Source organism: Nyctereutes procyonoides, unplaced genomic scaffold, assembly GCF_905146905.1.
Source record: "Nyctereutes procyonoides isolate TBG_1078 unplaced genomic scaffold, NYPRO_anot_genome, whole genome shotgun sequence".
NCBI lineage: Eukaryota > Metazoa > Chordata > Mammalia > Carnivora > Canidae > Nyctereutes > Nyctereutes procyonoides.
In genome coordinates, this window is record NW_026575146.1 from 78,798,837 (window position 1) to 78,826,750 (window position 27,914).

The following is a 27,914-nucleotide window of genomic DNA, read 5'->3' on the forward strand; positions in this document are numbered from 1 at the left end:
GTGTCTGAATTTCAGCATCTCTCTTATTCGTGGCCAGGTATGCCTGAGTATATCCTAATGGGTTTGCTACTTTGGGGTGCAGAGGAGAGTGTGTCTGACACTGAGTCTCTGAGTGCCTGTTCCTCACTAGGGAGAGGCTGCTGTTTGCATGTCTTTTTGTTTATATGGATGCTCATTTCTGCCCTCTCTGTAAAGGAAGAACTCCAAGACCCCACCAAACCCTTCTTTTTACTGATGGGAAGTTGCCAGGGAGAGGGGGCCACATGGCAGCTGAGTGGAAACAAGAGGAAACAGAAGTGTGGTTATAAAGTTTTATGTGATCTGAGCCCCTCTGGAAGTGCCAGAGTCCACACCTCTGTACAGGGGGCTTGAGGGACTGGCTCAGGGCGGGGGCAGCATGGCCCAAAAGGAGGGAAATGGCCCCCTGGGGAAAGGAGGCATCCCTAATGCATTATTGCACAGGCTTAAGGGGAGGAGGAAGCAGAGGTGGCTCAGAAGGGGAGAGTCAAACAGAAGAATGCTATAAAATTAGAACCTTGGAATCATCCCTTGGAATTCTAGACCTGTAGACCTTTAGAATCTGACAGTATTTGAATTTTAGAACTACAGTGCCTAGGATCTTAAGACTTAGAACTGTAGATTCTTGGACCCTTAACTAAAATCCTAGGCAGGTGGAATGCCGCATAGAAACTAAATATATCCAACACTGGAAATGATTAGAACTCTGGTATCTAGCTAGTCACAACTAACTGTAGTCTTATACCTTAGATGCTAAGGATCCAGAATCTTGGACCAATAAAGTCTAGAGTGTCTTGGAACATAGAACAGAACAACATTAGAATCTTAGAGTTTAATAATCTAGAATCTTGAAGCATATGGTCTAGAATCTTAGACACAGAATCTAGGTTCTTAGACTAAGTCTTAGAACACCACATCTTAGAACATTAGACCTCTGGGCCTCCATCTTTAGACTCTTAGAACTTTTGAATGGCAGATTTTAGAATCTTAAATCTTTAGCATCCAGAATCTCATAATAAGAGTTTCAAGGATCATAAAGCCTTAGAACTTATAATTAACCATTATTAGAATCTTAGAACTTGAGAAGACAAAAATCTAGAAGCCTTACGATATAGAGTCTTACAGCCAGAGGATTTACAGTCTAAGAGGCTTAGAACATCAAATTTTAAAACATTAGGCCTTAGAATCTCCATGTCTAGAATTGCAGAATCTAGAATCTTATACTCTAAGGACTCTAAACCCTAGAAAAACAAAATCTAGAATCATAGAGCCTTGGGTCTTAGAACTAGAATCTTAGAGCTTCAGAACTTAAAGTCTTGTGGGCTTTATCAAGAATCCTGGAATAAAAAAAAAAAAGAATCCTGGAATCAGAAAAATCTAGAGCCATGGACTCTCAGAACCTTAGAATATAGGCCTCACAACTTCCATGTCTGGAACCTTAGCACTTTAGAATTAGAGACTTTGGGATTTTAAGTCCTTAGATCCAAAGACTAATAACATCTTTGAAACTTAGAACCTTTACATCTAGACTCTTTGAACCTTAGAAATCTAGAATCTTGGAATATGAGACCTGGGAGAACATATACATAGGGATTGCAGCCCAACCGCTTCCTTTTACACATGGGGACACTAAGGCATGAAGAAAAGAGAAGATCCATCTGGGATGGAAGTGGAATAGGGTAGGAAGAGAAGGCTATAGTCGAGGATGAGGCCTGGAGTGGTGAAATAGTTGGAGGGGGAGGCTCCCCCAGTGGCAGTGCCTAGCTTGGGTCCTGAGAAGGAGTCCCAGGTGGAGCGATGTCTCAGGCTCCATCCTCCTGCCCTGGAGGAGCTGGGGAGCTCCTGTCGGTAGGCAGAGCAGGGCCAGGGGCTGTAGAAGGGCAGAGGACATAGCGTCCAGCAGGATGGACCTCAGCCGCGGTGAGGCAACTGCAGGAATCCTTGGGGTCAGGCTGAGTTGGGGGGTCAGCTCCTCCAGCAGCTCCAAGTGGTTCAGAATGACTCCCACCCTCATCCATGTTGACATAGAGGATTTCCTCGGGCTCCTGGGCAGGGGGCAGGGCCTTCAGTGTGTTCTCCAGATCTTCCCGAAGCTCTGAGAAACTCGGCCGGTCCCGGGGGTTTAGCTCCCAGCACCGGGACATCAGGGCATACCTAGGGCAGCAAAATGAGGGGTGGGAGACTGAGCAGGAGCTCAGAAGGGGAGCATTCTGGGAGTTTGGGGGCATTTTATGGAACTGAAAGGAACCTTAGCTGTTTGGGGTTTGGGAATTCTCAAGAGTTTCCGAGGGGGGCTCCTGGGACACGCGGGAGCTGGAAAGGGTCTTGGGGAACCTCCCTGGGTATTGGGTAGTGTTCTAGGGAGGGTTTGCTAGAGCAGACTTTGCCTTCAAAGTGCTGGACAAATGTTCTGCTCTCCTCTGCGTGTTGTAAGACAGCAAAGTTTGGTAAGCACTGTCCTAAAGGATCCTGAGGATATCTCAGAGGAGACCTGTGAGTTTGGAGAAGCCCAATATGGCAAACTGGAGGGCTGGCAGAGGGTCCTGGGTGTTGAAGAGCACTGGAGAAATACGGGTGCTCAGGAGTCTGGGGTGAATTAGAATTTTGGGGGTGGGGGGGTCTCAGTGTGGGTTCCTGAACAGCCTGAGGGATTCTGTGCAAGTTTTAGAGGGTTGGGGCCATGTGGGGTGCTCTGGGTTTTGGAGTGAAATCTAGGATGGGACGGGGCTGGGTGAGGGGGTCCTAAGGATCCTCACAGTCCATCCAGACAGCCCACAGGCTGCTTTAGTCGGTTTCCCTGGCACAGGTAGTCGTAAATCTCGCTGTTTTCCACTCCTGGATATGGGGTTTGGCCCCGTGTGGCAATCTCCCACATCGTCACCCCAAAGGACCACTGTGGGGGGGCAGAAGGGAGAGAATTAGCTGGTCTCTCCTGCACAGAGACACCCCCCAACACATAGGTTCCTGGGTACACCCACATATATGTACACATGTGTACATAGCTATCTTGGTACATTGCACACTCACAGAGGTAACTTCCATGCACACATTTACACACTTCATAGACACATAGTCTCGTGTGTCACCCTCCACACCCTGGCTGTACACACATGTATACTTACCTCTGCCTCTCCTGACCTAAATTGGCCACATGTCCCCTGTATGAACTTGCCACCATGCACGCATGAACCTGTACATATCCCCAGCATGTCCACACCACCGTTCACAGACTCCCACCACACCCGCAGACATGCCTAGCCCATGTGGTCAGGCCCCTGTGCTTCCCCACTGCAGTGAGTGATGAACAGGCCACTGACCCTTGCTCCTCTCAAGGGTGCACCTACCACATCACTCTTGCTGGTGTAGACACGGTCAGCCAGGCTCTCGATGGCAATCCACTTGACTGGCATCTTGGCGATGCGTCCCTGGCGGTAGTAGTCCCCATTGTAGATCTTCTTGGAAAGCCCAAAATCCGCCACACACACGGACATGTTCTCATTCAGCCTGCCCAGATTGGGGAGAGGAACAGGGTGACCGCATTGCCTCCTCTACCAGGAAGCCTGCCCTCAACTCTCAGACTCCGTTTCCATTTCCCACTCTGGCTGTCCTTGGGGGTGAGGATCTGTCAACCCCAGATGGAAGGGAAATGTATTGTTTCTTGTTCCCTCCAAATGAAGTTTCATAAACACACCCATGTAACCGCCACCCAGATTAAGAGACAGAATGTCGTGGGACATCATCTGTATAAAGGAATACCACAGAGCAAAGAAAAAGGAACTAACCAATATGTACAAAGTTATGGGCTAGGGACACCTGGGTGGCTCAGCAGTTGAGCGTTTGCCTTTGGCTCAGGGCATGATCCCAGATTCCTGGGATCAAGTCCTGCATCAGGCTCCTTGGATGGAGCCTGCTTCTCCTTCCTCTGCCTGTGTCTCTGCCTCTCTCTCTGTGTCTCTCATGAGTAAATAAATAAAAAATCTTAAAAAAAAAAAACAAGCTAACAAAGATGTGGGCTAGGGGCACCTGGGTGGCTCAGTGGTTGAGCATTTGCTTTTGGCTCAGGGCGTGATCCTGGGATCGAGTCCCACATCGGGCTTCCCACAGCGTGCCTGCTTCTCCCTCTGCCTATGTCTCTACCTCTCTCTCTGTGTGTCTCTCATTAATAAATAAATAAAATCTTTAAAAAAAATTGGATGCTTAACCAACTGAACTACCCAGGTGCCCCAAGAGCTTCCTTTTAAGAAAATATTTTATTGGGATCCCTGGGTGGCACAGCGGTTTGGCACCTGCCTTTGGCCCAGGGCGCGATCCTGGAGACCCGGGATCGGGTCCCACGTCGGGCTCCCGGTGCATGGAGCCTGCTTGTGTCTCTGCCTCTCTCTCTCTCTATCATAAATAAATAAAAAAAATTTTTAAAAAAGAAAATATTTTATTTTATTTTTAGTTTTTAAGTAGGCTCCATGCCCAACATGCAGCTCAAACTCACAACCTGAGATTAAGAGTTGCATGCTCTACTTACTGAGCCAGCCAGGTACCCCTTCAGATTTTTTTTAAGTCACCTCTGCCCAATATGGGGCTCAAAGTAACAACCTGGAGACCAAGAGTCGCACACTCCACCAACTGAACTGACCAGGCGCCTCAATATTTTAACTTAAAAGCAACAGGTGTGGGATGCCTGGGTGGCTCAGCAGTTGAGTGTCTGCCTTTGGCTCAGGGCATGATGCTGGAGTCCCAGGGTCGAGTCCCATATCGGGCTTCCTGCATGGAGCCTGCTTCTCCTGCCTATGTTTCTGCCTCTCTCTGTGCGTCTCTCATGAATAAATAAATAAAATCTTAAAAAAAAAAGGACAGGTGCATAACAGAGGGTTGTCTAAAAAATAAACAAATGAATAAAAACAAAAAAACCCCGCAATGGGTTGTCTACTCTGATTTTCAATGTCATTGTTCCATGGGGGGGCTTGATGAGGATCAGCCCAAGTTGCAGAAGGAAAGGAATTTCCATTTCACTGAGTCTATTGAACCCTTTACATACATTGTTTACTTAACAGGAAATACAGGAAACGAGGAATAAGGCAAATGCCACCACAAGGAAACACATACATATATGTCACATCCCACAAGAGAGATGGCCTGGTCTCTTCCAAAGAATATGCTGTAAAAATATAAAACATAGGGGGCGCCTGGGTCGCTCAGTTGGTTAAGCATCTGACTCTTGGTTTCATCTTGGGTCATGACCTCAGGATCATGAGAATGAGCCCTGTGTTGAGTTCCACATAGGGCTCCCGCTCAGCGCAGAGTCTGCTTATCCCTTTCCCTCCCTCTCTGCCCCTCCCCTGGCACACATGCGTACTCCTTTCCCCTGAATGAATCAATAAAATCTTAAAAAAAAAAAAAAAGGTGGTGGTAGGGGAGGCTCTTTCAGATTAAAAAGGCCCAAAGGGCCGTAACAACCAAACTCAGTGGAAAAGAATCTTGAATAGATCCTGATTTGGTGCAAAAATAAAACAGCCCTCAAAGACATTTTGGAGGAAAACTGAAGAATCTGAATATGGATTGGACGGGTAGGACCGTATATATGTAGGTATATACACACACCACCTTCACCTTAGTTTAGTTCTGCCCTATTTTCTGGCATGTCTGTTGGCAGGGCAGGGGTGGTGGTGGTGTCTGGTCCCCTTCTTCAATGTGGCGCCTCCCTAAGGGCAGCCCCAGGCAAGACACTCAGCAGGGAGGGAGACAGAGATGAGGCTTCAGTGCCACCACCATCATTGGTCATCTCTGCCCCTTTGCTCATCTCATGCCACCCACCGAACCTTCCCTCTTGCCTCTCCTCCACATCCAAGTACCCCTCTCCAGGATCTCAGTTCCAAGCACACCTCCTCCAGGAAGGCTCCTCCAATCCCTTTGCTGACCTCTCTAACACAGTCCTGAGTTCTGGCCTGCCTGAAGGGTATGTATGTCTAGACCCATCTTCCATCCTGGAATGGAAGAGGGAGGCAGCTCCCTGAAGGAGAGAGTGAGGGGGTATCTTTGGAAGCCTCAACACTCACATGCAGTTCCTGGCGGCCAGGTCTCGGTGTATGAACCTCTTGGTACTCAGATACTCCATGCCACTGGCGATGTCTGCCATGAACTTCACCAGCATCTGAGTGGGCAGGAACTGGGGGCAGAGCAGGAGGGAGTCGAGGTCGGCCAAGACCCTGAGATCCAGGACTCCTCCCTCCCTCCTTCCCTGCAGTGGTGTCCCATGGCTCCAAGAATTAAATCTAACATCTTTCCAATAAGGCCCTGTACAATCTCCTCCTGCCCTCCCCACCAAGTCTATCTAATGTCATTGCCTGGGACATGTGACCTTCACTCCAGCCAGGGGCCTCCTTTCTGGTTTTCAGACAGATTATGCTTGTTCCCACCTCTAAGCCTTTGCCTATGCTGTGCCCTCTGCCAGCACCCCTTCCCTCCAGGTCTCCCCATCTCCTGCTGGTTGCCTCTTCCTTCAAGATTGCCTCCTCAGTAAGACCTTCTCTGTCCACCCAAACTAACTGCCTGGACTCTGTGGCTCATCTGACTCTATTTCCTTCCTGGCACCTAAAATTATCTTGCTTATTTATTTGTTAACTTATTTGTTGCCTGGACCCCTCACGGCAGACAGCTCTATGAGGGCAAGTTCTTGGTCACCGTGGTCTGATCAGAACTGGGTACCTAACAGGTGCTCAATTAACACCTGTAGACCAGACAAGGAAACGTCCCTCACCACTGGCTGGTCCCCAAGCCGGGAATAGAGAAGGAAACTGTGCAGGTCTCCATGCTTCATGAAAGGTAAGATGACCACCGGTGCCGGGAAGCCCTCTCGTTCGGAACCCTGGAAACAGACGCCTGAGCCCCCCCACCCCCAGGCAGCCCCTGTCATTCCAGTTGGACAGAGAGGGGAAGACATCCCCTCCCTCCACTCTGTCTCTCCCTCCCCCTCAAATCTTCCAAATTGTTGGGGGTGGGAGGGGGTGGGGTGGCAAGGACCAAGCTTCAGAGAAGCCGATTGTAGCACTGTTCCCAGGGAAGTTTCCAGAGCCCTCCTGGGGACCTCAGCTATTTCTGGGAAAGGTCAGAGGTCACATTCCAAGCTGAGAGAAAGAAGGAGGGGGGGGAGCTTGTTGACTCTGAAGGAGGGGGAAGCAGAGAGCCTAGAGGTTTGATCTTCCCAGTGCCAGAGGGAGGGGTCTTCCTTCTGGAGTGGCCTCCATGGGGCTTGTAGAGCCCCCTAAATCTGCCCCTCCCTCACCAATGAGCCTCATGACGTTGGGGTGGTCAAATTCCTTCATGCAGACGGCTTCACTCAGGAAATCCTCCAGCTCCGACCTTGTGCAGATAGCAACTTGGGGGAGAGAGAAAGGTGGATAAGGAGGAGGGGAGGGAGGACCCTTTCTCCCCTCCTCCCTTTCATCATCATCCTCTTCATCAAACATGATTACTAAGTACCTGGTGCCACACTCTAGCACTTTCTATATATTAACTCATTTAACCCTCTGAGGTTCTCCCTGTTTTAATGATGGGGAAGCCAAAGCACAGAATGGTCAGGAAATCTGCCTAAGGGCACACACAGCTTGCAAGTGAATTAGGCAGAATCAGAAGCCCGGTGGTCGTCTGGCTCTGAGGTCCCCGTGCACACACCATGCTAAGTTGCTTCCCTGGGGATCCATACGATTTCTCCCTTTTTATAACTCAGGACACTGGCTCATAGTGGCAAAGCGACTTGCCCAAGGTCACACGGCTGGGATTCAAACCGAGGTGGAGAGCATAACCCGGTATGTAAGAAGTGCTCAATAATGAATGAATGGGGAGAGACTGATAACCCCACAACCCAGGCTTTTCGCCCCAGTGATGCAGGAAGGATCCTTCCTCCCTCACCACCAGCGGCAGCCTGACCCTCAGTGCCTCTTCCCTGTATGGAAGGGGCTTGGTCCCAGACTTCCTATGCTGTGTGACCCTGGACTGGCTCCCACCGTCTCTGACCATGTAAATAATACAGCCACACTCCACATTCATTGCACACAACTACATACGGTTCCCAGCATTAAGTGCTTTGGCTCACCCTAGGAAACAAGGACATTATGATCCTTTTTTTTTCCAGATGAAGAACGGCAGGCAGCTCAGAGAGGCAGAGTCACTTGCCTGAGATCACACAGCTGGCCAATGAAGCCAGGTGTGCCTCATTCCAGACCTTCCCCTGTTCTGTTAGGTAACTCAGGGGGCTGATCCCCAAAAACTAGATTTCTCAGGCTCCCTTCCATACTGTTTTCCTGTTGGAGTTTGCCAATGGGAAGCACTGATGGGAGACTGGCAGGTGGGAGGGTGGAGGGGGAGAAGTCAGGGTATTTCACCCTGTCCCTTACTGCTTTCAGCACTGCCTTGGTGAAAGCTGTGTGTTTCAAGCTCCCACAAGGCAGCCCCTAAATCTGTGATCCCAAATCCCACCATGTGTGCCCGGCTGTAGGCTCTGGTGACACCACTTCCTCCCTCTGCCCTTCAGGCCTTGCTGCTGCTAATCTCCAGGTGGCCTCACTGCTCCATGTCATTCCTATGCCTTTGTAGTAAAGGTCCCCATATTAAATTCCTTCTTTTGAAGTACCTAGCGTGGACTCCATTTCCTGCCCAGAAACCCTGGGATTCTGTGACAGGGCTAATTTGCTACTCACTTTTCTGCTCTTCTGCCTCGTTGGGGGCATAGGGAAAAGGCCTACAGTTAGGGGGTAAGGGTCCCATCCACGTGGACACGCAAGTACAGACTCACTCTTCATTGTCTTCACAGCCACCTTGAGGATAGAGTCATCCTGGTTGAGCTGGCCCTCCATCACGGCTCCAAATTCTCCTGTGGGGAACCAGAGGGAGATTTTGACCTCAGGGGGGCTTGTGGGGACTGCATTTCCTGTGACTGGGTAGGGGTGGGGAAGTGAAGGACTTCATGGTTCAGGGGGATGTGTGTGTGTGTGTGTGTGTGTGTGTGTGTGTGTATACTCTGGGTGAGGGGGCAGGGGAAGGACTCACCTTCTCCCAGGGTCTTCCCCAGTGCCACCTTATGCCGGTCCACCATCACATCCCGAAGCTTCTCCTTCAGCTCTTCACTGATGCCCAGGCTGTTCACTGCATGGGAGATGGGGGTGGACAGAGCCATGCAGCAGGTCTGACACTCAGGTAACATTTGGATATCATGAGGGATGTATCCATTGTTAAAATATTGAAATGTTTCTACATTCATTCAAAAACAGCTACTGCCCTGAGCACACATCACCTTCACTCTTCCTCTAGACCCCCTGAATCTTCTCCCAGACCAGCTAAAGGGTTAGAGCCTGGCACATAATCTTGCACCAGTGGGCACACTGATTGGTCAGTGTCCTGCCAAAGACATTTCTTGACTTTTTATTGAAATATAATCTGCACAAATCCTCATCAAGCAGCTTGGTGATTTCTTTTTGAGAAAGAGAGAGAGCACTTGCACATGCATGAGTCAGGGGGAGGGGCAGAGAGAAAGGGAGAGAGAACCCCAAGCAGACTCCCTGCTGAGCACAGAGCCTGACACAGGGCTCAATCTCACCACCCTGAGATCATGATCTCAGCTGAAAACAAGAGTTGGCTGCTTAACCAACTGGGCCACCCAGGTGAAAAGTTTATTTTTTCTAGAGAGAGTGCACACGAGTGAAGCAGGGAGGGGCAGAGGGAGAGAATCTTTAAGCAGACTCCCAGCTGAGTGGGGAGGCCCACATGGGGCTCGGTCTCACGAACCGAACCGTGAGATCATGGTCTGAGCTGAAACCAAGAGCTGGATGCTCAAGTGACGGAGCCACCCAGGCACCCCACCAGCTCAGTGGATTTCTACAAAGCAAACACAATAATATAACTAGCACCCAGGTCAAGAACAGACCATGACCTGCCCTCTTAAGAGTGGCCACCTTCCTGACTTCTCTTCTCATAGATTGCCCATCTCTGTTTGGGAATATAATTATAAACACGGAATCACATACTATGTTTTCTTTCATGTCTGGCTTCTTTCATTCAACACAGTGTCTATGAGACAGCTGTCATGTAGTTAGTTGTTGTGTGTAATTGCAATTTATTTTCATTGCTATATGGCAACAGTTCTCAAACTTATTGGCCTCAGGACCTGTTCTCATTCTTAAAATTACTGAGGACTGGGCAGCCCTGGTGGCTCAGCGGTTTATCATCGCCTCCCGCCCTGGGTGTGATCCTGGAGACTGAGGATCGAGTCCCGCGTCAGGCTCCCTGCATGGAGCCTACTTCTTCCTCTGCCTGTGTCTCTGCCTCTCTCTCTCTCTCTCTGTGTGTGTGTGTGTGTGTGTGTCTCATAAATAAATAAATAAATAAATAAATAAATAAATAAATAAATAAATAAATAAATAAAAATTAAAAAAAATTACTGAGGACTACATAGAGCTTTCATTCAGGGAGACTATATGGATCAATACTTACTGTATTCAAAATTAAAATGGATAGATTTTTCAAACACAAGAATAAACCGACACACATTTGTCAACCAATAGAGTGTCAACCATCACACATCAGAGAACTTCTAAAAAAAACTCCACGGAACACATGTGAGAGAACGAGAGTGTTAAAGGGCATATAACATCTTGGAATTATTATGAAAATAGTTTTGACCTCATGGACCCCCTGCAAAGGTCTCAGGGACCCTCAGGGACCTGGATCACACTCTGAGAACTGCTGCTGCATGTCACCCCACTAGAGCGCCATGACCTCCTTGCTTCTTATTCTTGCTTCTCCTAAATAAATGTCTTTCCCAGCCCCTTCCAATATCTCCCTGGGGCCCCGGCAGCCTTCTCACTGTGTCCTGGGAAGAGACATCACTCTGTCTCTTTCCTTTCTGGATTTAAGTTTCTCCCAGCTGGAAAGATGAAGAGATTTGACAAGGTGCGCCTTGAGGTCCTTCCTTAGCTGGGACCCTTCAAAATTCCACAGTCTACAGAGAGTCTAGAGCTCTTAGAGCATATGGTTTTCCAGATCTTAAGGGTCTATGATATTGAGCCTATGATTGTTTCGGCCAAGATCGATTCCACTCTCTAGCATTCTAGAATTCCAAGAGGTAGTTAAGAGGATGAGCTTCAGAGCAAAATGACCAGGGTTCAAAGCCCAGCTGTCTAACTTAAAAGCTGTGTGGCCTTGAAGAAGTTACTAACCACTCTGTACCACAGCTTCCCCATCTGTGAAAGTGGAGGGTGACTTAGCTACCTCATTGGGTTGTCGTGAGAATTCAATTAAATGACGTGTGGGACACTTAGAACAGCACCTGTCACATAGGAAGTGCTAGGGCTGGCTGTCATTATTGGCTTTACAATTATCTAACCATCCTTGTCCTCTTCATTGCCATCATCATCATCATTATCGTCATCATCATTATACTGTTCTAGGATCCTGTGGCCCTAAAGTTTGGTCTTTCTATAATTTATTGTCTAGGACCCCGTTATTTTAAGGATCTGTGTGGTTTCACAATTCTGTTGTTTTTAGTCCATGGTTCTCACATCCTAGTATTCCGGGGTCTTTGGAAACTCTGGGTTCATGCATCGAAAGAAGCCCGGCAGACCCCAATCTCTACACTTGTCATCCCCACACCAGGGCAGGGAGGCATGAGGTTCACTTACAGGTGGCTTCAGTGGTCCGGCGACTGTAGGACTTGCGAACACGGTACCTAACCACCAGCTCACCCCTCTCCACTGTTGGTTCAAACACCTCTCTGGGGGGAATAGGCAGGAGGTGAGGGCAGGGAAGAACCAGGTGGAACCCCCTTTCTCGGGCAACAGTGAGAGTGAACACCACCCTTAACCCCAAGCCCTGCCTGCCCTCTCCTCCAGCATTTGCTGAGTATGGCTTGGACTTCTACCTTCTGCCTTCCATTTATTACCCAGACCCTTGACGTCATTCTGACTCTTGGAAATCTCTCATCTCGCACCAGCCTCCTCATGGTCTCCCTGACTCCAGCCTCTCCTCCCAGTCCAAGTTAGCCTCCCTACTCACGTAGTTCCAACTCACCCATAGCGGGTCTCCTTCTTCCGCCGGTGGACAAGGAACAGGGCCAAGATGAGGACACAACCGGCAGCCACGACTGCTCCCAGCAATACATACCACCAGGGCCATGAGAAGGCAGGGACTGGGGGCTCACTCACTGTCAGGGGGTATGGCACACAGGTCATGGATGAAGCCCTGGATCCTGCTCCCCAGGACCCAAAGATATAATGTTGGAGGGAGACAGATGTGGAAATATCTAATGAGGCATATAGTAGGTAGGCGCATCTACTTATCCAGGGAGATGGACTTGGGTGTGGAAAACACACAAGTTGTGTGAGCAGGGGAGGGGATGTGTGGAGTGTAGGATGGGTGTGTGGAGCGCATGCGAAGAGTATACAAGGAGTATGAGGCTCATGGACAAATGGCCAAGGAATGGTCTTGAGGAACATGCACTGATAATGGAGGGGCTTCTATTAAGCGAGGGATAGAAGTGAAATACATGTGCAAAAGAAGGGTGCACAGAATGTCAGATGGGTATTGGAGGAGTTAGAGGTATGTGAGTGAGGAGTAGTTAAGGCATTTTAGATACACCTCATGAGCAACTTTTTGGTAAGGATGTAACGTTGCTGTGAGAGGAGTGTGGGCATGGGAGGAGATGAAATGGGGTGTCAAAGGGTGGGAATGGGTATGTAAGGGATGGAAATGGGTAGGTACGTGCTGAGTGTCCCAGGAGTTTGGTGTGGGTGTGTGCAGAGTGGGAACGGGTTAGGATTGGCGAGTGTTGAGGGAGTAATGTGTAAGGAGCATCACTCCCTGTGTGCAGGGAGAATTGAAGAGTGTGGGATAGTGTGGATCCAAAATTTTCCAGTATTTGCAATGTGGGATATACGGCGAGTGTGTAAAAAGTGTGCAGTCTGTGAATGAGAAGTGTGGGTGTGCACTGGGTTTGGGAGGCATGTGTGAGGAATGAAGGACAATAATAGGATGAATGGGACAGAAGGCTGGCATTAGTGTGGAAAGGGTATGCAAAGAAATGCAGGAAGGCACATAAGGAATCCTTAAGAATAGTAGGTTGAGTTACAAGAGATGAACTATAATAGTGCTAGGAGGGTACAATGGGTGTTTGAGAATTGCTGGAGAAATATTTGAGAGGGATGGATTTGAGGGGGATAGCTCATCTGCCTGCCCATCCATCCATCCATCCATCCATCCATCCATCCATCCACCATTCATTGAGTACCTACAATGTATGGGGGCCATTCCTGACAACATCAAGGACCACACAAACCCGAGAAGTAGAAGATTAGAATGATGAGTTTGAGAAACATGAAAGAAATGTCAATGGGTATGTTTGTGGTGATGGGGTCCTCACTGGGCATGAAGGGAAAGGAGGGAGGCAAGAGGGTGTGAAGCCCTTACCCAGCTGGTGGATTGGTTGTCCTTGCCCTGTGAGGAGAAAGGACAGAGGGAGGACATACTCAGAGAGGATAAGACTGGTGTGACACCGGTGAGACTCTCAGTAAGGTTTTGGGTAGGAAAAGAGCCCAGATTGGGGTAACATTGAAAGGTACAGGGAGCAAGTCAGGGCTCTCTGGGCAAGACAGGGTCCTCGTGAATCAGTTGAAGGGGGCTGAGCAGGACTTTGGAGTTACCTGGGCGCCAGGGCTCCAAGGGCACAGGGAGGCTCCAGGGTCCATCCCCAGCAGCAGTGTAGGCTGCCACACACACTGTCAGGTTGGGCACCGTCCCATCCCCTTGCAGCTCCAGGGTCACCTCTCTCTTTAGCCCTATGTCCATGAGCACCTAGGACGTCCAGATGTAGCATCAAGGTAAAGCCCCCACCCTGCCACCCCTAACTCTTAAGAGTTCACCCTCACCGTTAAGTCCCTATCTTTCTCAAAGCCCCCTCCCCACCCCCTAGCCCTTCACCCCTACCTCTTCCGACCCATCATCCCTCACTGTCACCCCCACCTCCATTCTCCATCCCCATGCCCACTCCAACATCAGCTCCACCGGGACTGGGCCATTGCCTCATTCACAGCCCGTCGTCAAGTGCTAGCAAGTGAGGGACTGAACCCTCATCTTTCCACCCTCGTTCCTCTCTCTATCCCCTCCTAACCCCCCACCCTCTCTCTCCCACCCACCTCTCCAACCCAGGGTGCTGCTTGCTCCAAGACCACCTTTGTGCAAATTAGGAAAAGTCACCCCTTCTTCAAGATGTTATACAATTATCTGCTGTAAAATCATGATAGTACATTTGTAAGTCTACTGAAATATTTTTCACAATGACTTGTAAATAGCCACTCCCACTCCCTACCCCTTGCCTGGACCCCCTTCCCAGGATGTGCCCTCCTAGGTGTAGTGTGATCTCTTATTACCCCAACTGCACCCGTGTCCTGTCCTCCCCATCTCCCTCCACCCAGCCATTCCGCCCCAGCCCAGCCAGCAGCACCCACCTCGGGGGTGTCCTGGCCTCGGTAGGCCAGCCGGTACCCTAACAGGGTGCCCTGCAGGGGCGCCCTTGGCTCCTGCCAACGCACGAGGGCTTGGCTCCCATTCCGCAAGGCGCTAACGTTCTCGGGGGGACCCAGGGGCACTGGAGGACAGGGAAGAGGGGAAGCTGGCACCCCCACCTCTTCCTGGCCCCCTCCCCTGTTCCCAGGAAGCAGGGGCAGAGTGCAAAGGGCATGCGCGTGGGCAACTCGTGCAGGCCTCCCATGAGCGGAAGCGGAGGGAAGAGGTCTGGGAGAGATGCCAGTGGGCCATGCTGAGGGGTCAGGGACTGGATGGGAAGGACTGAGGCCACATGGGGTAAATGGGGGACAAGAGCTGCTGGGGGTGGCACTGCTGTGAGCATGGTCCAGCAGGGCTGCAAGTGACATCTACCTCTGACCAGCCCGTTCTTACCTCCCTCTGGTGTCTCCACAGGAAGCCAGTGGGTCCAGGGTGAGGGCCCCTGGCTACTGGTACAGGCCACCCGGATGTGGTAAGGAGTATGAGGATGGAGGCTGCCCAGCCGAAGTTGGTGAGGGGGGACAAACGCTTGCAAGGTGAGAGGCTCCTCTGGGGGGTCTGGCTCTCCCAGCTGGACACCCACCCCATCATCTGACAGCACAGCCTGGGGACAGGGAAGGGGCATGAGGACGGGATGGTCACGAAATCTCAAGAGGTAGTCACACAAGTCGTTGGTGGTGGCCCCAGTGTGATTACACAACTTTGCAAGGATGTGTGTGTGTGTGTGTGTGTGTGTGTGTGTGTGTGAGTGAGTTCCATGCTGGTGTAACATGGGCACCTGCATTTGCAAAGCGAGAAGACCACCCAGTTGCATGGTGTGGCTCTGTCATCACTTGCAAAAGCCACCTCTGGCAAGACTTTCCCCTCTCTGAATCTCAGTTTCCTTATCTGGAACATGGGGGCTTGGAGGAGCAAACACCTTCCAGGGCTGCCTAAAGGTTGAAAGTAGGACAAGCTGCACAGCGTGTGGCAGGTGGTCAGCATCAATAGAATGACAATGACATTCAACCACAGGCAAAAGTCGGAAGAGTAGGGATGCCTAGGTGGCTCAGTGGTTGAGCATCTGCTTTCATCTCAGGGCGTGACCTTGGGGTCTTGGGATCGAGTCCCACATCGGGCTCCCCACAGGGAGCCTGCTTCTCCTTCTGCCTATGTCTCTGCCTCTCTCTGTGTCTCTCATGAATACATAAATAAAATCTTTAAAAAAATCAGAAGAGTGGGCACCTCTAGGGGCTGAGGGATACTTGTGGGGAGCTGGTGGGTAGTGATTTGGAGGCTCGTGACAATATGTGAACATTCATGTTTAAGGATCTAGGTGGAGACGCCTGGGTGGCTCTGCAGTTGAGCGTCTGCCTTTGGCCCAGGGCGTGATCCTGGAGTCCTGGTATCGAGTCCCGCATTGGGTTCCCTGCTTGGAGCCTGCTTCTCCCTCTGCCTGCATCTCTGCCTCTCTCTGTGTGTCTCTCATGAATAAATAAAAAAATCTTAAAAAAAAAAAAAAAAAGGATTGGGACGCCTGGGTGGCTCAGCGGTTGAGCATCTGCCTTTGGCTCCGGGTGTGATCCCAGGGTCCGGGGATCGAGTCCCACACTGGGCTCTTTGCGTGGAGCCTGCTTCTCCCTCTGCCTGTGTTTCTGCCTCTCTCTCTCTCTCTCATGAATAAATAAAATCTTAAAAAAATAAAGGATCTAGGTGTACATGAAAGATTCTGTACATTATGTATGTCACAGCTCAATAAAAAGAAAATCCCTTTACACATCTGAATTCATTTGACCCTGGCGTCAGCCCTGCCTGTGGGTACTGTGTGCGTCTCCACTGACAGATGAACACATGGAGTCTCAGAGAGATGGAATCACTTGCCCAAAGTCACCAGCTTGTCACTGACGACGTTGGGAACTAAACCCCAACCTATCTTCAAAACCTTTGCCCCGCTCACAGTGAGGATGTCCATTTAAGAACATGGGTGATAGGGGATCCCTGGGAGCCTCGGCGGTTTGGTGCCTGCCTTTGGCCCAGGGCGCAATCCTGGAGTCCCGGGATCGAGTCCCGCATCGGGCTCTCAGCATGGAGCCTGCTTCTTCTCCCTCTGCCTGTGTCTCTGCCTTTCTCTCTCTCTCTCTCTCTCTCTCTCTCTCTCTCTCTCTCTCTCTCTATCATAAGTAAATAAATAAATCTTAAAAAAAAAAAGAACATGGGTGATAGTAACAATACTTCTCCCCTGTTCAGAGGGGCCGTGTAGCTCAGTGCTAAGCACGGATGCTGGATCTGATATTCTAATCCAGCCTCTACCAGCACCTAGCTCTCTCTGTGCCTTAGTTTCCTCATCTATAAAATGGGATAATAGTGATGGTTCCCTGATTTGCAGGGTTGACTTGCAAGCGTTTAACATGTAAGCGTTTAGAAGAACCTGTGCACACTGAGTGCTCACCGTGATTATTTTGTGTGTGTGTGAGAGGTTGCCAGAATACAAATGTCAAACTCTGCACACCCTACACAGCAGCACAGGCTGGGAGGCTCATCTGGTCCCCGGGAATAGCATGATCGGCATGGCAGGGGCCACAGCTGGGCAATATATTTGTACAGCCCTGCCACACAGAACCACACACCCTCTACAGCCATACAAGCACAGTCCCACACGGTAAGGACGCTGCCATCCCCCCTCAGGAAGCAACCAGGAGACCCAACCCACACTGCCACACTGTGTGTTCAGAAGGAGTTTACTGCTTATGGGTGTGGACCCAAGATTCTTTGGATCCAAGTCCTGGCTTGGTTATAATCTGCTGTGTGACCTAGAGTGGGTGTCTTTACTTCTCTGAGTCTCCATTTCTATCTCTGGAAAATGGGCATCCACGAGTCCCCCCTACCTGGCAGGGTGTGAGACTTAATGACATACCGCATGTAAGCTGCTTTGCACACCCTGTCAACAGCTAACATTTGAGGGCCGACCCTGTGTCAAGCACCCTGCTTGATACAAGCGCAATCCTAGATGAACTCACTGGCTTTTTACCACCACCCTCTGAGGTCAAATTCTTTTTTCATTCCCATTTCACAGATGAGGAAACACAGGCCCAGAGAGGTTCAGCAGCTTGCCCGAAGCCACACAGAGTCCTGTGTGGTGAGGATAGCACCATGAGGCCTGGTAGGGAGTGGGCAGCTGGTGGGTAACAGGATGGGTGGGGGGGAGCTGTCCCCATGCCTGCTCTCTGACCTGCAGTGACAGATGGGAAGGGGAACCTCTGCTGGGGCAAAGGGGAGAGAGGGACTGAAGTCCAGACAGTCAGCCTCCCAGTGCCCACTCCCACTTCTCTTTTCCCTGTAACCCTCCTGTTCGAACCCTCCCACCCAGGCCAGGCACAGCAGGAAGTGAGCTCTGGAGAAGGAAGAGGACACACTTCTGCTTTCCTTTGCCACTAGACTCATGTGGGTTAGGGGTACGGCTGATGCCTGACCTGGCATTTGAGGTCTCCCAAATGGGCCCAGTATCGGTGATTGAATCAGTTTTATCCTTTTTGGCCAATGGGGTAGGTCACTTCCCCTCTCTGGGCCTCAGTTCCTTACCTTGAAAACGGGAAGATTAGCAGATTATTTTCTAGGCTTTTTTTTTTTTAATTTTTTTTATTTTCTAGGGTTAAAATGACAAGTGAATGAGATTATGTCTGGGGCATGTAAGGCAGATGCTCAATTAATAAGAAAGACGGCTCTTACTCGATGGAGCACTGGCTCTGAATGGACTCTAAGGATAAGGAGGTGAAGGGGATTGTATGGGTTTGGGGAGATGCGGGTTTGAATCCCACCTCTGCCACTTCCCACCTGTAATCTTGGCCAGGTTGTTTAACTACTCTGAGCCTTAGTTTCTTCATCTGGAAAGCAGGTGTAACCATAGACCCTGCTCCATAAACACAAGGGGGTGTGCGTAAAGAACTGACGCTCCATAAAAGCTGGTCATTATTAATTATTGTCATCTGTCTTGGCAGGCACTATCCCAGCCTCACTCCAATTTCCAAATCTCAGAAAACATCAAGCCAGAACTTTGTCTTGTACTCAGAGATTTGCATTTGCTTTTCTTAGTATAGAATTGGAATTAAAAAAAAAAAAAGAATTGGAATGAATTTGGTGCCGAAAGCTGGGTCAAGAGCGTTTCAGGTCACGTACTCCTCCAGTAAACATGCCCTACTAGAGGGGCACCTGGGTGGCTCAGTGGTTGTAGCGTCTGCCTTTGGCTCAGGTCGTGATCACGGGATCCTGGGATCGAGTCCTGCATTGGGCTCCCCCTGAGGAGCTTGCTTCTCCCTCTGCCTGTGTCTCTGCCTCTTTCTCTGTGTCTCTCATGAGTAAATAAATAAAATCTTAAGAAAAAAAAATAGGTGCCCTACTTGAAGTCAGCGCTGGGCAATCGTGAGGACCCAGTGGTGACTGAGATAGCCGGGACCAGCCTTCCCCGAGCTCCCAATCTCGTGTGGGGCAGACTTACCCCCAGATAGTGACAACCCAGAGTGATCAGGGCTGGGATGGGAGAAGCACAAGGCTGTGGGCACCCGATGGTGAAAGAGATGGCTCTGAGCCCTGCTGTCTCAGGACTCCTACTCTGGCCAGAGTCAATATTACTAATACAAAAAAAAAGTTAGAACAGGTGATAGCTTATTATGCATTTCCCGTATTCCAGATGCTATTTTAAGTTTGTTGTCTACATTCACTTATTGAATTCTTACAGCAAGCCTATCTGCCCATTTTACAGATGAGAGAACTGAGGTCCAGTGATGTTAAGTCACGGTCTAAGCTCCTGCAGCCAGTGCTGGGGGAGTCAGGATTTGAACCCAGGACATCTGGTGGGACTTGAGGCTCTGCTGCCTCTCAACACATGAATGGCTGGGAGGGAGGGTTTCCCAGGGAGGAGATGGGGGCTTCTGTGTGGTGGAAGGAGGGCTGAGCAAATGTGAGGTCTCACCTGCAGGGTGCAGTGCGTGAGGGGATAGATGCCACTCAGGCCTGGAGTCCAAGCCACCTCTAGCTCTGTGGGCTGGCGGGAAACCAGGTGGAGGTTGCGGGGCCGCTGGGGGAGCACTGTGGAGAGATGAGGGGAAGGACTGACCCTGGGGGGCCTTTGCCCAATCTCCCCTCCACCCCCACTCTACCCTTTACCTCAGCTCCGACCTTTGGCCCAGACCCCACATCCTCTGACACCCAGCTCCCTTTCCTGTCACCTGTGATGGTGGCCGTGCGGGATGTGGTGACCCCCTTCGCATTATGGGCTTCACAGGAGAAAGAAGATGTCTTGTTCAAGCCTGGGGAGTCATAGAAAGAGAGGCCCAGTGTCAGAGAGGGGAGGGAGGATTTCCCAGGCATGCTGGGCCGCCTCCTATCATGCCCTGCCTGATAGAGTCAGGGCGGCCCACATGGGCACCTGCTTGAAGGGAGAGTTGTGGGGGCGGGCGGGATGAATTGTGAGCACAGGCCTCCATCGCCAGCCCAAGGAGAGGCTGATGGCCTCAGTCCTAATGCTCCACCACATAAACACACACACCTACTGATGCACACCAGCACCCATACAGATACACACATACATATATACACACTTAGCACATAGATTTATAAAAACCCACATAGACACACACACACTTATACACTCACACAGGCAACACTTAGAAACACACATGCTAAAACACACATACTTATGCGTGTGCACAGAGGTAGTTACAAATAGACACACCAGGCACATACACCAACACAGTTATACACACACTTGCAAAAGCACACATACTCATACCTAGACACACACCAACACACACATTCATGTGCACGCGCACACAGGATCACATAGAGCCTCACGGATGCACTTAGTGGCACAGATCCCTAACAGGCACACACCAAAGGAGCACCCTCATGGATGTGTGTAAAGCTAGAGGTGTTTGCTCATTTTAAAGCTCAAAGCTCAGCTCCTAGGAGCTCCCCTCCCTCTCCTTCCCTCCCTGGCCTCCGGGTGTTTCTGGAAAACAGGCATCAGGCATGTTCCTACCTCAGGAACTCTGCATTTCTGTTCTCTCTGCTTGGATCAGTCTTCCCACAGATGTGCACATGGCTCCCTCCCGCCCTCCTTCACATTTGGTACCCAGACCCCCCCTTCTCCTTGGCTCTGTCCCTGGATGCCCTATTGAGAGCTGGGACCTCACGTCCACATCTACCGTCTCCTCAGTTTTACTTCTCCTCTTTGGCTCTTCTCATCACCACATACTTTACCTATTACCTGTACCTATTACCTATTACCTTTACCTATTACCTGTATATCTTGCTCACTCAGCTACTTGTCAGCTCCTGGACTGCGGGGGTTTCTATCTCTTCTTTTCCCTGCTGTCTGCCCCAGGGCCTACAATGGCCTTGCACACAGTAGGTACTCCATAAGTGCCTGTTGAACGAGTGAATGAATCTATGCGTATGCCTTTGTGCACTTAGGAATGTTTCTGGGTATGTATGTATGTAGAAATGTGAGCTTCTGTAATTCTCCGGTAAGTGATTTAATATGTGTCTTTTTTCTTTTGTTAAGGTCTTATTTATTTATTTATTTATTTATTTATTTATTTATTTGAGAGAGAGAGATAGGGAGAGAGAGCACAAGCCAACTCCCTGCTTGGCAGGGAGCCCATCCCAGGGTTCTTGGATCCAGACCTGAGCCCAAGGCAGATGCTTAACCAACTGAGCCACCCAGATGCCCCAATATGTGTCTTGAGTACCTGTTTCTGGGTGTCTGGGGGTGGACTGCCCCCCCCTCCGCAGTGTGGTGCTGGTGGGAACACAGGCAGACACACACCGGCACAAAGACACGCATTGAGAGACAAACATGACACAGTCACACAAACACAGACATACACAGCTATACAACATCCACAGATTCACACACAGAGAAATAGAGACACACACACGGTGGGTGACAGGATGTGGGAGGACCAAGTCTGAGTCTGCACGTGCGGCCGCAGGTCTGTGTGTGTCTACGGATGTTGCATGCCTGTGTGTCTCCGGCTCGGTCTGCGTGTGCGTGTGTGTGTGCGTGTGTGTGCGCGCGCGCCTGTGTTCCCACCACCAGACAGACACAAAGTTTCCTTTTCTCAGTCGGCAGAGGGAGCGGACCCAGGGAAAGTCGGCCGAGGCCGGAAGGGGGTGGGCAGGGGCGCTCCCCAGCGCCGCTGCCCGGGCAGCAGCTCCCGCCAAGGTCAGGTGCCCGGGCGCAGCCCCCGCCGGCGGGGGAGGGGCAGGAGCGCCCCGGGCCGGCAGCCCGAGGGGGGAGCCTGGGGCCGCTCCAGCCACCTGGCATGTGGGGCCCCGCCAGGGTCACCGTGCGGGGGCTGGCGCTGCCCGCCCGCCCGCCCGCCCGAGGAGCCCGGGGGCGGGAGGGAGTTCTGGAACCCGGTCCCGTTCCAACCGCAGCATTCCTGCCCCCGCCTGAGTCACCGGGGCGCCCCCCTCCCGCTCCCGCACTTCCGGCGGCCTGGGGGGCCGCGGCCCAGGATCCCCCTTCCTCGGCCCGGCGCGCACCTCGAGGACGGGGAGAGCAGGGATGAGGGGCCCTGGGACCCTCTCCCCTCCAGCGGGCTCTGCCTCCGCGGCTGGAACGGGCCTGCTCCAGATGTGCTTTCCAGATGCACTGTCCCTCTCCCTCTCCCTCTCCGCTCCTCCTCCCCCCTCCCCCGCGCTTTTTCCGAGGGAATCAGAGGGATGGAAGGAGAGAGGGCACGCCCTGAGTCAGAGATCGAGGGACAGACACACATAAACGGACAAAATTCCTTGACACAGCCCCCCCTCCCGCCCCACCCAGCACACACAGTGAATCACACAGGGGCCGTTACTGGCACAAAAACAGAAAACCGGGCACTGGCTAAGTGACGCAGGGCTGATGGCAAATGCGCAGGGACACCAATATCCACTCAGCGACTCCCACGCAGGTACACAGGGGCTGACATCGGGGCACACGCACAAACATATATCCACAAACATAAACACACAAACATGGGTACCTTGACTACAAATACAAACACCTAGCAACACAATGTGCCAGGCTGACCCTGACAAACACATAAGCCTCCCCCAGGCTGAAATACACACAGCGAGCAACACACGCACATGGAAGTTGAGGCAGCCCCGCGGATACACACCAGGACATGAATGAGGTTGATGTTGACTTGCTTGCAAACAAACACAGCCAGTCCTTCAAACACAGCTGGACACTCAGGTTGCTTCAGACACATATACGGAGATGCAGACTATACAAAAACACACGCTTGCATAAACACTGATGCAGACACTCAGCTGCCGTGTGCACGGAGGCCGCATAGACGCGCACATACACGCTGGTTGGTAAGTTTATGGCCCAAGAGGTTGATACACAGGGAAACAGGACAGAAGCTGTCGTGAGTTGTTGCTGCCTGCTGTGAATCTCTCTCCTTCATACACACAGACACACACACATGCACAGATAACAGGGTCCATGTGAGAGTCACAGACCAACACACTCACCTTGTGACACATACAAGAAACCACAGAGACATCCATGGACACAGACATAAATACACACGGACAGCCATAGTCAGTAGCAACACACCGAGGAACGCCGAGCTGTCCACTGATACATCCTGATTCCACAAGGATACAGATGCCCCCACCAAGACACACTCATAGCCATAGATGCACACCTGTGAGGTGACATTGTCACCTCTCTGCAGGGAGGTATATACCAAATAGCCACAAAACACTGCCTTCCCTCACTTTGCCATCTCTCCACCCCGCCCCCACACCCACACTCCACCTTCACACAATGAGTCACACCTGTGAACACACAAACACAAAGGAGGATGGACACCAGGCTGACACTGGTATTCTTAGACACACACACGTGCGTGCACACACTAAAAATCCATAGAAGCTGGCCTGCCCTAAAGTGCAGCCTCATCCAAGGAGGTTGATGCCAACAGACACTGAGACACAGAGACGCAGATCCAGTGGGACATGGATGCATCCACACCCAGACCTCACACACACACAGAGACACACACACAGACACCCTCCCCCTACAGCTCTACCACACACTGATACACACGCAGGCCCTCTCATGCCCATGGCGAGGGGTGTGTGTGGGGCATTTCTCCTTCCTGGGATGGGGTGCGGGGCCCATCCCCCACTCCCTTCCCATCTCCAGGGTCCTGCCAGGTTGACTCAGACCCCAGAGCCATGGGCCTGAGTCACCCCTCTAAGGGCTGGCATGCTCACCACCTCATCCTTGCACACTCAGGGTCCCCAGAATGTTGAGAATGTGGACCCCTCCCTCTCCTGCCTGGGGAGACCCTCAGGCAGGAGGTTCCCCTCCCATCTCTGCAGATGAGGCGGCAGGTTGGAGGTGCCAGAAGCTGAAGCCCTCCAGGGTCAGCTGCCTCCCTCTGCCTGATCCTAACCTGGCTGTGTTCCCCAATCTCTCCTTCCTCAGTGAGCGTGGTAGGGGGGACCTCTGCATCCAGCGGCCCTAGCTCTGCCTCTGACTGCTCTGTGATCCCAAGTGAGGTCCTGCCCATCGATGCGATGCTGAAGGGGATGGTCACCCTGGAACTAGGAGAGTCTCTACTGCTACTCAGACCTCCCTGTCCTGTCTCTCTCTCCATCTTAGGTTCCCCGGGTGGCCTGTCCCTTCCTGTGTCTCTTGTTCTCTCTCTCCCAGTGACTGTCCCACTCTCTCTTCTGTCTCTGCTTTCAGCTTGGCCTGCCCCAGTGAAGCTTTTCAGATCCAGAGGTGGGCAGGTTGAAGGAGGTGGAGGAGAGGAGGGCAGGGTTACTTCCGGTGCCCTGCTTAGGGTCAAGGGCTGACAACGGGGCATTAGGCCCACACACACATTTGGGCCATGGGGCAGCTCAGAGGAAACCCAGGACAAAGGGTTCTATTCAGACAGGCTGGGATGAATGAGACAGAGGGACAGGGAGACAGACACATACAGAGAAGCAGAAAAAGAGAAACAGAGAACGAGATGACAGAGAGACAGAAGGGGCTGGAGAAAGCATACAAAAGGACACGAGGGGATAGATAGGGACAGACATGCAGGGACAGAGAGACTCAGACAGAGAGAAAACAGAGAGAGAGAAAGAGAGAGAGAGGGGGACAATGAGACAGACAATGAAGGACAGAGGGACAGAGGCACGGGAGGTGCCCATGCTCCCCATTCCCACCCTGCCTGGCCTTTGGTGCTGAGCTGGCTACAACCCCAGGCTTACCTGGAATGCGCAGCGTGTGCTGGGCGCTGTGGGTCGTGGCTAGAGGTAGGGGGACGGCATCCTGGAGCCAGAGTAGATCCACAGGCTCTGGGGGTCCCTCGGCCCGGCAGCTCAGGTTAAAGGGGGTATTGGCGGCCACGGTTCCGTCCTCGGGCTCCTCCAGGAAGTAAGGCAGGCCTGGGGAGGGTGGTAGTCGTTGAGGTCCCTCTGAGTCCCCCTCCCCAGGTGTCTGACTCACTGCTAGGAGGTTGCAGGCTGTAGATTCTTTGCCTCCCCTCATATCTGATCCCGAAGGACACCCAAACTTCCTTCAGATGTCTGACCCCTCAGGCCTCTACCCTCAGATCACACGATCCCAGTATCTGATGCCCCAGCCAGTGTCTGACCCGAGGGACATCTGAGTCCCTCATGTCTCTTTTCTAAAATGTCTGGGTTCTCATTCCATTTTACCAATGGGTAAAGTGAGGGCCCCAGGGGTGGGGGAGAGGGTTGAATTGTACCTCTGACCCCTTCTCCGATCCCCAGAATGTCCTACCCCCACTATGACCCTAGGACATACCACAACCCCCAAGATGTCTTCCCCCGCCAGGGACAGATCATCTCACCCAGTCCTGCCCCTAGTAATTCAGAGATTCCTCAGTAATTCCTGACCCCCAAAGATCGCTGACACTCCCAGGCTGCGTGTCCCCGGGGGACACCCTGAATTCTCCAGCACGTTCTGATCACTCAGGTTTCTCCCCTCCCATGGCCTCTGAGCCCAGGGCTCACCCTCCAGCCCAACATAGCCAGGCTGCGACACGAAGGTCTTTCCTCCCAGGACCACGGCACATTGGTACCACCCGGCGTCTGAGAGCTGCAGGGATGAGATTCTAACCGGGCAAGAGGAGAGAGAGAAAGGGTCAGGGTCAGTGCTGGACACTGGGCGGGGGTAATCAGAACCGAAAAAGGGGGTTTGGACTAGAAACTCCTCAGAGCTAAGAAGTGGGTAGTATTATTAACTCGTCTTACAGAACAGGAAAGTGAAACCCAGAGTTACATCACATGCTCCAAGCCACAGGGCTAGCGAGTGGCCACACCAGGGTCCTAGCCCAGGTGGGGCTCCTGCCCATAGCTTTTCACCCACCACGTGCTGGAGGTGGCAGTGGGGGAGGACAGGGATCAGGAGGGGTGAAGCCGGTCCGGGGGAGGCTGGGCACCTGAGTTGGCTGACCACCTTCCAGTCATCCTGCCCGTCTTCACCCAGGGGCACCTGGGTCTGGGTGCTGTCCGCCAGCTCCAGCACCTGTCCATCCCGAAGCCACGTCACCTCGGGGGGCTCCCCCTGAACCTGGAGCTCACACCGAAGGGCCCCGGTGAGTCCCCGGGCACCGGTGATGTTCCTTGGACTCCCCACAAAGGGGTCTGCCTCAGCCTGTGTGCCTGCTGGGAGACCGGAGACAGGGAAGACTTAGCTTAGGAACCCCTGCTTCCTCCCAGCCTGCCAGGCCCTTAGGCTCACATAGTTGTAAAGTGACCTCAGCGGGGGGGGGGGGGGGGGGGGCGGTGGAGGGTGGAGGCTTCGGGGGAGGATGGGAGCCTTCCCAGGGGACTGGGGTCCGGCCTCCATCCTTCCTAGGGGCCCCTATCCTTGGTCCGTCGGGAAGTAGGCCCGGGTCTGGCAGCCTCCCACACCCCTGGACTGCCCGGCCTGCCCGGCAGGGCCAGCCCCCTGGCTCCCCCACCCCCCCCCACCTCTGCTGCCCTCCCTTAGGGTCTCTAGGGACTTGATAGATCGGGCTGGTGGATGGTGAGGATGAAAAAGAGGTGGGGAGGGAGAGGAGAGAGAGAGAGAAAGAGGGAAGGAGAGACAGAGAGAAGCCAAAGTCAGGCAAGAGAAGTCAGAGACAGCAAAGAACAGAGACTGGAGAGACACAGGGGATGAGAGATGAGGAGAGAGACAGTGAGAGGGAAGGAAGTTGGGGGAGAGACACTGAAGGAAACAGAGACACAGACAGAGACAGAGAAAGAGACATCATAGAGACATCTAGAAAGTAGGGAGAGATAAAGATGGAGACCAGGTCAGAGAAATGAATCTCACAGAGATGGTGGAGATAGAGCCAGCACCAGAGAACTTTGGCCCAGAGGTGGAGCAGACAGGCAGTGACCGGGTAAGGACAAGTGTGTGTGGGGGGGTGACAGTGAGGAGGGTTTTCCCCAGAGCTCCGCAGCCCTCCTCAACCCACTGCCTGACTTAATTACTCCTTTCTGGAAGATTCCTTCCGGGGCAGCCCCCAGCTCAGCCCCTCTCCCTAAGGCCCTCCGAGGCAAGCCCAGCCCCGCTCCAGCCCTCTATGTCCACCTCTTTCCGACTCCGACCCTCCGAGTTTCTGTTTCTGGTCCTGTTCCTCTCTGAGCCCCTTTCTCTCGCCGGCCTCTCTCCGCTTGTCTCTGGGCCTCCCTGTCTCCCTCTCGGCTGTCCCTCAGCCGCTCCTGGAGCCAGCCCAGACTCCCCCAACACCTGCCATCCACCCCCCACACCGCTCCCTCCTGCCCCAGCCCAGCCACGGGGGTCCTCCCCCTCGGGCCCCGTCACTCACCCGGGGGGGCCAGGCACCCCCAGCAGCACAGCGCCAAGCACCAGGCCAGCGGGACCCTGCCCATCCTCGGGGCACCACGCAAACGATGCCAAACTTTCCTCAGAAGTTGCTGGGCACCCCGCGGGAGAGGGGGCAGGGCCGGGCTGTCCCCGGCCCTCCCCCCCGGCTGCGGGCTCCCCGGATCTGGCACTGCCTGCCTGCCCGGCGGGCCCCTCGCTCAGCGGCCGCCTTCCTTGCTCCCCAGCCTCCTACTCCCTCCCAGACTTCGGGCAACCCTTCCCCGCCCCTGGCTCCCCCTCCGCCTCCGCCCACCAGGCCGGAGCCCTGGGGGCCACCGGGCTTGGAGGGGTTAACTCGGGGAGGGGAGGACCGGCCCTGTCTTAAAGGGGCCTCGGAGGGAGGCTGCGGAGGGGGAAGGGGTCCCCAGAGGCTGCACCCCGAATCCCGGCCAGCGAGGCAGGGAGGCTGTGCGGGTGGCTCTCTATCCCGGCTCTGGGCGCTGTCCCTCCAGGCTCTTCAGTGTCTGGTAAACAT

At 52.5% G+C, this 27,914-nt stretch overlaps 1 protein-coding gene across 4 annotated transcripts; it reads right to left on the reverse strand.

Moving 5' to 3' along the window:
• Window positions 1-297: 297 nt before the first annotated feature.
• AXL (AXL receptor tyrosine kinase) lies at window positions 298-27,914 on the reverse strand. 4 transcript variants are annotated; one of them, XM_055311026.1, is made up of 20 exons: window positions 27,381-27,914; window positions 26,001-26,223; window positions 25,573-25,673; window positions 24,805-24,981; window positions 19,764-19,844; window positions 19,508-19,623; window positions 14,956-15,166; window positions 14,505-14,644; window positions 13,701-13,851; window positions 13,468-13,494; window positions 12,073-12,205; window positions 11,685-11,776; window positions 9,058-9,153; window positions 8,804-8,881; window positions 7,295-7,387; window positions 6,770-6,891; window positions 6,069-6,178; window positions 3,363-3,522; window positions 2,775-2,911; window positions 298-2,172 (listed from the first exon to the last, which is right to left on the reverse strand). In XM_055311026.1, the coding sequence occupies exons 1-20, from the start codon at window positions 27,442-27,444 to the stop codon at window positions 1,821-1,823; spliced, it is 2,664 nt and encodes an 887-aa protein (XP_055167001.1). In that variant the 5' UTR covers window positions 27,445-27,914; the 3' UTR covers window positions 298-1,820. The 4 variants fall into 4 exon arrangements, with proteins under 4 accessions (XP_055167001.1, XP_055167000.1, XP_055167004.1 ...); XM_055311025.1 differs by having other exon boundaries at window positions 26,001-26,226; window positions 27,381-27,913; XM_055311029.1 differs by lacking the exon at window positions 13,468-13,494.

Bases quoted from the DNA above. Each gene is read 5' to 3' on its own strand.
- AXL (XM_055311025.1), bottom strand. From the start codon at position 27,444: ATGGGCAGGGTCCCGCTGGCCTGGTGCTTGGCGCTGTGCTGCTGGGGG. The intron at 24,982-25,572 runs GTGAGCCCTGGG...CACCCTCCCCAG, and splicing joins TGGCTATGTTGGGCTGGAGG to GCCTGCCTTACTTCCTGGAG. The intron at 19,845-24,804 runs GTAAGCCTGGGG...ATGACTCCCCAG, and splicing joins GCACACGCTGCGCATTCCAG to GCTTGAACAAGACATCTTCT.